At 32.5% G+C, this 13406-nt stretch overlaps 2 protein-coding genes across 3 annotated transcripts; one reads left to right on the forward strand and one right to left on the reverse strand.

Annotated features, from left to right (window-relative positions):
- Positions 1-7578: 7578 nt before the first annotated feature.
- LOC107483032 (glucan endo-1,3-beta-glucosidase 5) lies at positions 7579-10196 on the forward strand. The gene is made up of 2 exons (XM_016103622.3): positions 7579-8120; positions 8913-10196. Exons 1-2 carry the CDS (start codon positions 7771-7773, stop codon positions 10024-10026), a joined length of 1464 nt encoding a protein of 487 aa, XP_015959108.1. The 5' UTR covers positions 7579-7770; the 3' UTR covers positions 10027-10196.
- An 898-nt stretch (positions 10197-11094) lies between these two features.
- Positions 11095-12986, reverse strand: LOC107483033 (uncharacterized protein At4g26485). Of its 2 annotated transcripts, none has more exons than XM_052260998.1 (3): positions 12590-12986; positions 12262-12388; positions 11095-11659 (listed from the first exon to the last, which is right to left on the reverse strand). In XM_052260998.1, the coding sequence occupies exons 1-3, from the start codon at positions 12858-12860 to the stop codon at positions 11374-11376; spliced, it is 684 nt and encodes a 227-aa protein (XP_052116958.1). In that variant the 5' UTR covers positions 12861-12986; the 3' UTR covers positions 11095-11373. The 2 variants fall into 2 exon arrangements, with proteins under 2 accessions (XP_052116958.1, XP_015959109.1); XM_016103623.3 differs by having other exon boundaries at positions 12190-12388; positions 12590-12976.
- Positions 12987-13406: the final 420 nt, after the last annotated feature.

A 13406-nucleotide genomic window follows, 5' to 3' on the forward strand; every position in this document is an offset into this window, starting at 1 on the left:
CTTCATATACAGATAGTGATACATAGTGATATATTATAGTTTTAGATGGAAATAAATTCGCTACAGGGAAAACTAAATGCGGCAGAAGATTAGGAATTCATGGTGGTTGATAAGACTTTGATACCATGTTGAACATCATCCTTATCACTTAATAAAACTACCTGAAAGAAATGTAGTAAAGGTTGAATATATAAGACTATAAGTGAAGTATACTCTTATAAGAAAATGATAATATTACTGGCAAGTAATTAATTTGTAAAATATCTACAAACACTATGTTGGAATGTTTAAGTATGATCACTGATCACCATATTAATTGCCAATTGAGACTAGTTCAATTGGTGTACAAGATTAGGCTAGAGTTTTTCCTTTCCCTAATGCTTGGGTTCAAAACTCAATTGGTGTAGAAGATAGATTAGGTTAGAGTTTTTACCTCTCCTATGCGGGCTCCAGATTAATTAGAGTAATTATTTACATTAGTCCAATAAATTTTTATTGTTTAGAAGTTTTTAAAAAAATTTTATAAGTCAAATTAATCCTTTTGTTATTTTAAAGAGAGATAAATTTGTCATATAATTATGTTTTTTAAAAATTTAATTGTTTTATAATAAAATTTGTAAATAATTAATTTATCTAATACATATATTAAAAATTTGGTAGAAAATTACGTATAAATAAGGCGAAAACTCAAGTGCAATCGACTTCACGTGAAGTTGATAATTGAGAGTGTTAGATGAAAATTTAGTTAAATCATCTAATGACTCTCATCTATCAACTTTACATAAAGTTGATTGTACCTGAGTTTTTACCAATAAATAAATATCTATTGAAGATTAACCTGTCCCATTTAAAATTCGTTGGAATCAGAGATGTGTATTTTGTTAATTATTTCATTATGACTAATGAGTAGGCAATGATGCACCCGGCAGATTAAGAATCAAATTTTGGAATGATATTGCAACCATATTCAATTCAATTTTTAGTGAGCCTAAAGAAGATAGAGTGATAACCAAAGAGTGAATGGAATGGATTATGGGCCATAGATATCTATGTCAATCTTGAATCTTTGAGAGAATATAGAAATAAAAATAAGAATGAAAGTGTGCTAATTAAGTTGCAAAATGTAGATGCAAAAGCACCCTCCCTGAAGTGATAAGCATGTGCTACTATTTTCTTTGGCCTTCTCTCTTTTATGGTGGCAGACATAAATACTCAACAAATAGAGAGTACCAAATAAGCTTTCTATATTCTAATATTCTCTACACCAACCAGCCCCAATTGATGTTTGGATTCCCTCAAAGTGGCAAAGAAAGTTATAAAGATAAGGTGTTTCTCAATGAGGAATCAAGCACCAATAGAATGAAGATTTGTCAGATAATACTCTTTCTTTGAAAATGCTGACTTTTCCTTTCTTCTTCTTTCTTTTTTTCCTTCTTGTTGGTTGATAATATATCAACATTGGAAATTCAGGTGCATTCGACTTTATGTGAAATTGATACCTGAGAGCCGTTAAATGATTTGACTGATTTGACTAAATTTTCATCTAACGATTCTTGTGGTATTAACTTCACATAAAATCGACTTCATCTGAATTTTCACGTATATCAATATCTGGACTTGCCTAAGAAGACATGTTTCCTTTTACAATCCTTCAAAAGCTTGTAATTGCAAAGTGGTTTTGGACATATAATAAAAAAAAGTTGTACTGTACTAACAACTTATTCTCACATTTAGGAAGGGTAATCTATTTTTATCCCAATTCTATGGCTACACAATTTTTCATTTTTTGATACTGTAGTTATCGGTAAGGTTATCAATAATTACGAATTTTTTTGATAGTGAAAAACATTGATCAAGAAAAAAAAATTTGTGCTAGAGAAACTAATAATGTGACATCCTCACTGTCTATTCCAAATTCAGTTAAGATCAGTGACATTTTATAAATAACAATAATGAAAGCAAATAATAATGAAAATAAAAATCAATAACACTAAGTTTTAAATGATATTAGTCTATTTACTATTTTATGAGATAATTTTGTTTTAGATTCAGATGCACATGAGTTTTAAGCTAAGGTCAGAAAAGCAAGTTAAAGGGTCTCACTGTAATATATAGGGACCCAGCAAGCACCATAATATGCAATTGGGAAATAGGTTAATATGCACCTCTGGCTCTCTTTTCTTTTCTCATTATCTTTGCATAATCTTAGTTATATAAAATTGCAAGACTTATGCAGACAGTTAGATATATAGAACAGTTATTTTAAACCGTTGATGAATTTTCTTTACACCAGACAAGACGACGCAACGAGATTCTTTGATTTATGTATCCGATCTCATCTAGTAAAAAAATGTTTATTATTTTTGTTGTAAGATTTTTTATTTTTAAAGTTATTCAGAATATTTATTATTAATAAAAGTAATTTCTTATAAAAAAAATTAATTTGTTGCTTATAAAATTTTCTGTATAAATATTCCTAGGGATAAAATTATTACCAATTATGGGCATTGCATGATTTCATTTTGTCTTATATATTTAGCAATAAAGATTTGGTCTTGAAATGACTTATAATGCAAGATACACACATGAATGTTCTTGTGGATATTAATTCTTAAGAATGCTTTAGAATTATTAATATCCTTAAGAATCATTATCATCAATCTAAATAGAATAATCAGTTGTTGGCCTTGGATTCACCAAGATGGGATGTAAAAATTTTTTCAAAACCTGCAGAAAAAGGACAATAGATTGGCTATATTATGAAGCATCTCAAGGAACTATTATTATGAATATTTAAATCTCAGTACTGTCACCGTCCATTTGCCCTGGTTTTCTTAATTAATTAATTAAGAAAAAGAATGAGAGAATTTCAACAAAGAAAGCTACAAGTCCTAAATTCTGTTGCCCATCACAATAGATGTGATTTAATAACTAATAGGATAAAAGAATCTTAAATAATACTCTTGAAACTTCACATTATGCTACACTTGGTTTTTTGAAAAGATAAAAATAAAAAAAAATAATGGAGTTAAGATATTGCTGTTGCATAACACAAATTTTGTAATAAGAAATAAGCAGCTTATTATTCTAAATGTTTAAATAGAAAAAAATATATCAATAGTTATATTTATAATATATTTTTTGTGAAAGATTATTTTAAAAATTTGAGTGAATTTTATATAGATGTTATTTTTTCTTTGTATTATAAAAACTCTCATACTATATTATGAAATTACTTATCTTTAAATTAAAACTAATAAAAAATGCATAAATATTATATCTCTCGCTATAATAATTACATAATATAAAAATATTAAAAGTTAGCAATTTTAATTTATATTGGTAAATATTTTTACCAATAATTTAATATTTTTAGTCTAATAATTTAATATTATATTATTTTTAAAATTATTACTTAATTATAGATTAAAAATAATAAATTATGCTAATCTTACTCTTTCATAATTGATACATAATGTTCAAGAAATTTTGAATATTTAAATATATCAAAAGTATCATGATGATGATTCATGAATGTCATGGACGTGAATGTATTATGAAGAGATCACATGAAATTTAATAATTGTTTAATAATCCATTAATTTGAGTGAGGAGGAGGCAGCAGCAGCACCGTCCTTTATTTCATTTATNTTATTATATATAATATATATTTTATAATTATAATTAATTTTAGTATATATGCAAGACAGTGGAATATCATATCATATTAAATAATTTTATTAGGCGCTTTCTTGACTTATATATTTGTTTATTTGTTCTTAATTGATTTGATTTTACAATTATATCCCCACACTTACACATTTCTGTTGGTGTGTCATAATCTTCCATTTCCCATTTCAATTATTTTCCCTTTATCATGTTAGTATGTCAAAATCAAACACCTTCACCGTTTTTGATAATCACATTCTGCTTTTACATACGTTTGAATATATTAGGATTAATTACTTTTATCAATTGAATTGAACCCTGTGTTTTCTGATAATTGAAAACAACCTATGAAGCTCCATTTTACAGTTTCTGTTAATATATTATGCTCAAAGATAGTTTAAGTTTCATAGGCCAATTCTATAATAAACCTCTTATACTAAGATAATTTAGTGATAAAAATTAAATAATTATAAATACCATTGTCCTATGATTTATATTATATCTGATAATTGAATTAGACATGTACTGTTACTCACCTCAAAATGTCAGAATTGTCATACCCTAAGATGCAGTATAAAATTATTATTTCTTTTAAAGACCACTACCATTATCTTAAACGGGTTTGGTACACATACAAGTAAAAAGGTCCTACAAATTTTACAAGTTTATAGCCCACACATCATTCACACGCGCACTCATCTCAGTTTGAATGGAGCGTAAATTACACGCGCCCCACTCAAACGGTTTCTCTTCACAAATAGCGCTCCTTAATGGCGTACTCTTCCACTTCTCTAACCCGTTTGAAGAAAACACAAACCGTCCATTTTCAAGCAACATTCCAAACTGCAGAGATAGCACTCGTCGCGAAAATTAGAACTCTCCATCAACACAATATAGAACTCTCGATCAACAATCTCCAGAAAAAACGAAGTTATAATACTCAAGGTACGTTACGTTACTACTTTACTCATATTCTATATTTTTCAGATTTCGAAAACGAAGAACTAGGTTTTACTGTTCTTCTACATTCTTCTAGGTTTTACTGTTCATCTACGTTCTTCTAGGTTTTACAGTTTTTAATGTTCTACTTGTTCTAGGTTTTAATGTTATTCTTGGTTCTAGGTTATACTATTCTTCTTAGTTGTTCTAGGTGTTACTGTTCTTGTTGTTCTAGTTCTTCTGGTAATTGATTTTTGGAGGTATATTGCTTGATTTGGTGGGTGTATATGGAGTATTTTATTGGGTGTATATTTCTGAACTGATATACTGTAATATAGTGATCACTTGCAACTGTTCTAATATTTGCTTGTCCATGGGTGTATATTGCTTGACCTTGTAATGTTGCTTTACCTTGTATATTAATGCATGTTTGAGTAATATCTTACTGATATCTATGGGTGTATCTGAATCATATGTATGGATGTATCTGAATAATATGTATGAGTGTATCTTGCTGATATCTATGGGTATATCTGACTGATATCTATGGGTGTATCTGAATCATATGTATGGGTGTATCTGACTCATATCTATCGGTGTATCTTACTGATATCTATGGGTGTATTTTTCATTTCAGAAACAATGGCAGGCAGAAACCAAGCTGAAAAAAAATGTAAGAACAAATATATGTCTTAGACGAAATCAGTTTTATATAATAGAAATATATCTGACTATAATTTTGCTTTGCTTTGTAGACAAAGTTGAAGCCATTAGGAGAAGTAATGCAATAAGACTGTCCAAGTCATCCTCGTTTTTATTGAGTCCATATTGTCAGATAGATTATGAGGATATTGACACTGATTAATGTGAATGTTATATAGTCCTGTAACAAATTGAACACATGCTGTAAAAAATTTTCAATTATAGTCCAGTTTATTGTAAAATTTCTTTCAATAATTAAACTCTCTCTGTTGTATTCAAAATGTATGAATTACAGGTACTATAATATGAAGGGAAACATCAAACAAAATATACACCAATAACCTGCCATTTTTTACATTCAAAGAAAGTAGAATATATACCAAAAAATCTATCGCCTGATGCTTTATCCCTAAAACCCTGAACCCTAAACACTTAAAACCTAAACCCTAACCCCTACCCCGTAAACCCTAAAACCCTAAACCCTAATACCTAAAACCCTTAAACCGTTGTAAAAAAAAACAAACAGTATTTTATAACATAAAAACAAGATTCTGAAGTATATATATGTATATATATGTAAAATGTGAAATACAAGAAAATTCAAAAATACACCCAAAAAGAACACTGCTTTTACACCCATATTCTACTTTTTTCCTTTCTATTTGTGCTCCGAACTCTTGCTGAAAACCCTGCAGCATTGGCGTAGTTCCTGTAAAATTTTCTAGCATCTTCAAGGGTGGTAAAGGTCATTCCAACCTTGGGAACAAACTGGTCATCAACAACAGAGAGAGGCTGCAGAATTTCACCCAATCAGGTCTAATCTAATACACCCGAACGACAACAACTCAACTAAAATAACAAAAAAAGCCATAAACTGTAAATACACCCATGCTTCCCCAAAAAATACACCCAAAAAATTCTGATTTACACCCGAGCGTCTGCTATAAATTGCAGATAATTAATCAAAACTAATACATTAAATTCAATCCACAGATTTATGTTCATACGTTAGTTTCACAGTCAATGTTCACAAATTATTCAGCTACACCATGTCAAAAACAAAAAATACACTCAATCAGGTCTAATATAATACACCCGAACGACAACAATTCAACTAAAATAACAAAAAGGCCATAAACTGTAAATACACCCATGCTTCCCCAAAAAATACACCCAAAAAATTCTGATCTACACCCGAACGTCTGCTATAAATTACAGATAATTAATCAAAACTAATACATTAAATTCAATTCACAGATTTATGTTTACACGTTAGTTTCACAGTCAATGTTCACGAATTATTCAGCTACACAATGCTAGACAAATAACTGCAACAAAATTCAAAGTAAATCGTATGTAAATCAAACCTCAGCAACTACGTCAGATTCAAATTTATAATCCACTTCGCCCTGATTCAGCTGACAATTTGAGGTTGAATCATCCATTATCTTCAAAACGAGTTCAAATTTTGATTTCAAAAACCAGAAAATCGAAAAGAAAACAAAGCTGGAGTTACAGAGAGAAGAACTAACGTCATTGGCGAAGAACAAACCAGTGAGAAAAGAGGGAAAAAGAACGATCGAAAAAGTAGAGGGAGAAGCGCGAAAAGAAGAACGAAGAAATTTGGAAAGAAGGAGAACGAAGAAGGAAACAAATCTTTTAAATTTAGAAGTTATATATAGCGCGTATAATGGAGGTAGCACTTGGAGCGAATTTTGAGAGGTTAGGGGTTAATTAACTTGTAGTGCTTACAAGCCCTAATCGCTTGTATGCAGAACTTTTTCCTATCCTAAATTATTATTTTTAAATTATTTTTGCACATGAAATTTTTGCAAGAACACATATTTAGGCACCTGATTAATCTCTGGTCACAGCACAGAATAATATTCTGGCTATAGTTTCTTTAATTTTAATACACTAATAATAAAAAAAATTTATACTATCATTCAATTAGATTTTTACAAAAATATTCAATTAGATGACTCGTTTATTCTATCATAAAGGATTAAATTATTCAAATATAACTTCCAACAAAAGGAAATTAGGATAAAATTAAATTCAAATTAGTAACAGCAATCCGAGGCTAAGCAGAGCCATACAACATAATGCACCTGATAATATTGGGGACCTGTGTTGAAAAATCTCAATGCCGACACAAATAAAAAAATAAAAAATTTAGGGCATTTTGGTAAATTTAAACCCTCCCTACTTAATAACACAAGTTAACAACCTTCAACTCATATCATAAACCTCACTATAAAGTCCATAAACTATCTTCAACTTTACTCAACACTTCACTTAAGTAACTAGTTAAACACTCTGTTTTGTTTTCTGTTGAGTGCTTTAAATCTTCAAACTCCAACACCCAGATCACTTTTTTCTTCAAACTACTTCAGGAACCTCTTATGATCTCTTAAAGTTTCCAACTTTGTCAAGCATTGCAAAGTGGTAGGAGTACACATGTTGGAGCCTAGATTCTTTTATGGTGCACTCTACCTGTTTGTTATATGTTGGAGCTTGGAAGCTCCAATGGCTGAGTCAGGAATAGGAGTTAACTGGGGCACCATTTCATCCCACAGGCTGAGGCCAACTACAGTGGTTGATCTGCTTAGAGAGAACAAGATCCAGAAGGTGAAACTGTTTGAGGCTGAGCCTGATGTGATGAGAGCATTGATGGGGAGTGGGATTCAAGTAATGGTTGGGATCCCAAATGAGATGTTATCAGTTTTGAGTTCTTCACCTTCTGCTGCTGATTTGTGGGTTAGACAGAATGTTTCTTCTTACATTGGAAAGGGTGGTGCTGATATCAGGTTAGTTCTATGCACCTCTTTATTCATGCATTCCATTACCTTAGATTCAAAATTAAAAATAAACCAAAAAAAAAAGAAATATTTAGGTGTAAGAGTATATTATCTTTACTTTTATTGAAATTGAATTAGGCACTCTGGTGAGAGTGAACTCATTACTTTATCTTCTACAATCTCCAAAATTACTTGCTTATCCGTTGTTAAAGTTCTTTCATAGGATTTGTTGGAGCTGGGAATATTTTGATAATCTGAAAAACATTTAGTAAGAAATATTGGAAATCTTAGGTTGTGTTCTATCAAGAGTGTTTCTATTGTTATAATTTTTCATTGTTATTCTAAGTTAATAATTTGGTTTTTAAAACTCTTTGTTACATACTTCTGAAAACACTAAGATAATTTAAATTGATTAGGGTTAATTTGAGTAATTCATAAAGGTGTGTTTGATATTAACTTATTCTTACAACTTTTATAAGCTAAGTTACTAGGTGGTGCAATACAACCCCCTAGAACAAATATCATATGCATTCCATTAGTAGTTTGAAATAGTAACTAATAGTTAATAGGGTTTTGATTAACTATTAAAATTTAGCTGTCAAAGCGAAGAGATGCCAACTTTTTTAGTAACAAGCTCAAAAAGCAGAAATTTTCCTCACTGTTTTCTTTTCTGTAATTCAGATGATATTTATGATAAAATTTTTCTTTACTTTTACTTTTGTAGATTCTTCTCTTTTGGTATGCAAAATACATATTGATTTTTTCTATAAGGCTTTTACATCTTGTGCCTTGTTATGATAGGTATGTTGCAGTTGGAAATGAACCTTTCCTTTCAACTTACAATGGCCAATTTCAGAACTTGGTGATGCCTGCAGTCCTCAATGTTCAGCAATCCTTAGTCAAAGCAAATCTAGCTGGTTATGTAAAGATAGTTGTCCCTTGCAATGCCGATGCATATGAATCTGCATCGCTTCCTTCCCAAGGGGCATTTCGTCCTGAACTGACCCAAATCATTACTCAACTTGTTCAGTTCCTCAACTCAAATGGTTCCCCATTTGTTGTTAACATCTACCCCTTTCTAAGTCTCTATGACAATGGAGATTTCCCCCAAGATTATGCATTCTTTGAGGGAACTACCCATTCTGTAACAGATGGTTCCAACGTCTACACCAATGCGTTTGATGGAAACTACGACACGTTAGTTGCAGCCCTCAGTAAACTTGGATATGGTCAGATGCCGATAGTTATTGGCGAAATCGGTTGGCCCTCGGATGGAGCTATTGGTGCAAATATTACTGCTGCAAGGGTCTTTAACCAAGGCCTTATCCGTCACATTATGAGCAACAAAGGGACGCCATTGAGGCCGAATTCTCCTCCTGTTGATGTTTATATCTTCAGTCTACTTGACGAAGGAGCTAAGAGCACACTTCCCGGAAACTTTGAGAGGCATTGGGGGATATTTTCTTTTGATGGACAGGCTAAGTATCTGTTGAACCTTGGATTTGGAAACAAGCAATTGAAAAATGCAAAGAATGTTCAGTATCTTCCGTCTAGATGGTGTGTAGCAGACCCTTTAAGCGATTTGACAAATGTGGTGAACCACATGAAACTGGCATGTAGTGTTGCTGATTGCACCACACTTAACTATGGTGGTTCATGTAATGAGATTGGTGCAAAGGGAAATATATCATATGCTTTTAACAGTTACTATCAGCTACAAATGCAAGATTCAAGGAGCTGTGATTTTGATGGACTTGGTATGGTAACTTTTTTAGACCCCTCAATTGGAGATTGCCATTTTCTTGTGGGAGTTACAGATAAAGACTCAGATTCATCTGCATCAGAAACAGCAAAACATTGTTGGTTTCTACTATTACTTTTATTTTTACATGGGACTTTTTGGCTCTCAATTTGATAAATAGATTTGGTAAAGTAGGTTAGCTGATATACTATACTATTTATTTATCTAGTCTTAGGAATATTCAAATGCATTTTTGGTTTGTAGCATCATCCTAGGATTCAGTATATTGTATCATATAAGAGACTGTATGAACACTATATCTTGAATATCACACATTTATTTCATGTTTGCTCTTCAGTAGCTGCTTTACAGTTTTCACATCTAACATAAATATGACTTTGTAAGGTAGTGTTTGTTTGGGGTACTTTGACTAAAACTGGGAGAATTTCAATCTCTTCAGTATCTCCAGAAAATAGAGACAGAGGATTGAAATTTCTGGAGACAGAACTAAAACTTTAATAACATTTATTTCCGAAAGTATCCTCATATCACTTTTTGAATTCCAAGTCTACTCCTTCCACCAAAACAAAGACAACAAAACTGGGCAGGACAATAGCAGTTTTTCGGCGAGCTCTGCTTCTCCGGCAACGACACAATGGCAGAGCAGCTCAACGAGAGTGAAGGTCACAGCAATGCAGTGATGGCAACGAGAAGCTCCCCCTCGCGACCTCCTCCTCTCTCTCTTTCTCCCGTATGGTTGAACCTAGTGGTGGCAGCAGTGACCTTCTCCAGCGTCGCACCTTCCTCGACCTATTCTCCTTCGTTCTTCGTCAATGACAGCAGCGGCAGTGACTTGCCATTGTCATTCCCCTCCTCCTCCGATCGTTCTCTGGTTCTCTCTCTCTCTCTCTCTCTCTCCCATTTCTTTCTCTCTGGCGAAGATTATGGTGTGGCTGACACGGAACTTGGTCATTCAAGTCAAAACTACTTCCAATACCAGCACACCCTTGTTTCTACGATGCAAGATTCAAAGATCACCAACCTCACTTCATCCATTCTTGTTTCCTCTGCAAGAAGCACTCGGGAAAACACAGAGACATATTTATCTACAGGTTAGAATCAAGTTTCAAGAATTCAAGATCCCTTTTCCAAATTCCACAGTGGATTTTTGTTATGTTATATTTAGATTTTGGATAATTGGAATCTGATTTTGAAATTTGATGGCAGGGGTGACACGAATAATAAAGTGAAAAACTAATTTTAATTTAGTCTCAGTCTCTCCTCTAATAAAGTGAAGAATGAACTATGAGAATCTCAATAGAGAGAATCAGACTGAATATTCCAGCCATCAGTTTTATACACATAAATGCAAGTCAAGTACTCTCTTCTATTTTTTACTTTTTCTCTGTTCTCTTCACACAGTTTGGCAGATGAAGTTTTATGGTAGGGAAGGTAGTTGGCATAATCAAGATGACATTGATGCTCAAAACCAAACCTAAAACTCATAAACCCCTTTAATCATTAGAGAGTGGACTGAAGCTTGAACTTGTAAGTATTAGATTCTCCAATGGGGAAAGAGGCATCACATAATTTTCCATGTGCTCTCTTGTTGTCATAACCAGGATAATCATCCTTGAAGAACGGAACAGCTTGTTGCAAGACCAAACCTCTCTTCTCTGCCTTCTTGACCAGACCCCATTTGCTGTATGGATCACCTACCTTGTGTGTTACATGAATCTCTCCCCCCTCTTTCCTTACCAGAATCTTGGCATTTGACAGAAAACCCTTCACCAACCTTTTGTTCAACCTGTTTGATTCTCACAAATTCAAGACAACGGTTCAGTAAATGAAGAAACAAATTCTACAACCACAAATGTCATCATGTCTCCCTAGTGTATCAAAAAGAGTTACAATATTTAATGGTGTGCTTAAAGATCCTCCTAATTCAAAATTCCACTCGCAATGCCATGAGTTGTAATTTACATGACATTCAAGAACTCGATGTAAGTGAGATTTTGAGCAAGGAAGAATTATCATTTCTCTATCAGAAAAGAAAGCATGCATCACTAACTTTCAGAGCAAAAGAAAATGATCTTAACAAGGATGTGTAATAGAGTTTAATTTTGATTTTGATGCACTCATAGCGTAAAACTATCGTTCAGATAACCATTCACCCAGTCAATGTAAAAAGTAGTTATTTTTGTTGACATATAGTTCCGTAATTAGATACACTTGTAAAATTGCTTTATCCTGACAGCACATAAAAAATTAAATTCCTTAGTAATATACAAAAGTACTTTATTAAAAAAGAGGGTATGGTAATGGTGGAAACATTACTGGATTTGGCAGTAGCTGTTCTCTGGATAAAGGAATCCAACATGAGGGAAGTTATATACAATGCGATCAAACCTCTGGGTCTTTAGAAAGAAATGTTGACTCATTTCCTTAGCATCAACTCCATAAAGCACAAGGCAACCCCTTTCTTCAAGCTCCCTCACATTGTTTATCCCATTACTGTACTTCTTCATAATGTTCTCTTCAAAAATGGAAATCGGATTAATGGGAATCCTGGAGAATCCTCAAAGTTTCATTTTTAAAATTTTCAATGGAAAACATAAAGAAAACAAAAGAAATGTTGTTTGAGTGAATGAATCAGACCTAAATTGAAATGCAGTGATCAGAATTCAAAATACATCAATTTGAGTAATTTGATGTAATATTTAAGATGGGTACTTACCCTGAGAATCAATGGAAGTAGCAACGAGGTTGTGAGCAGAACCAAAAGCTGTGGCCAAAGAGAGAGAGAAAGAGAAGTCACCCTCTCCAACAAGAAGTATCCTATGCCTTGATGAGTAATGCTTCCTCCATTTCTCTGCCTTTTGTGAATCTTCTTCTTCTTCTTCTTCTTCTTCTTCTTCTTCTTGGGGTTGTTGTAGTTGTAGGAGTGTATCATCGTCTTCTGCACCCATTTTGAGAAGAAAATTGGAAGAAGAAGAAGGATAGAGCATAGTGTTAATGGCTTAATGCATTGGAGTCGTTTCCAGTTTCCACTATGTGCAGAAGTGACTTGGATACAAACAAAATCAATTCCTTTTTTGACATCCCGCTGAAAGCGTTCTTTTCTCTCTAGTCTTCTTTTTTTTTTTTTTTCAAAAGTGAAAAAGGAGTATCCTATTTAGCGGTTCACATTATCCACCCTGGCTCCAAGGCCCGGTCCAAACCTGAATGCTTTAGGACTAATTTGGTGTGATTTTAGTGTATTTAGATCGGACAAGAGTTTTAAAAATAGTGAAAACTCAAGTGTAGTAGACTTCACGTAAATTTAATAGATGAGAGTCATTAGATGAAAATTTAGTCAAATCAGTCAAATCATCTAACAACTCTTGGTTATCAACTTTACCTAAAATCGACTGCAACTGAAGTTCTACCTATAAAAATAAATCCGGCTATAAAATTAGAATTTAAAGACAAATTCAAGTTCACGTATGGATATCAACTATTCGATAATAAATATATTTTTTTATAAATAAGTGCATCATAATTTTTTGACATAA

This window comes from Arachis duranensis, chromosome 4 (genome assembly GCF_000817695.3).
Source record: "Arachis duranensis cultivar V14167 chromosome 4, aradu.V14167.gnm2.J7QH, whole genome shotgun sequence".
Taxonomy (NCBI): domain Eukaryota; kingdom Viridiplantae; phylum Streptophyta; class Magnoliopsida; order Fabales; family Fabaceae; genus Arachis; species Arachis duranensis.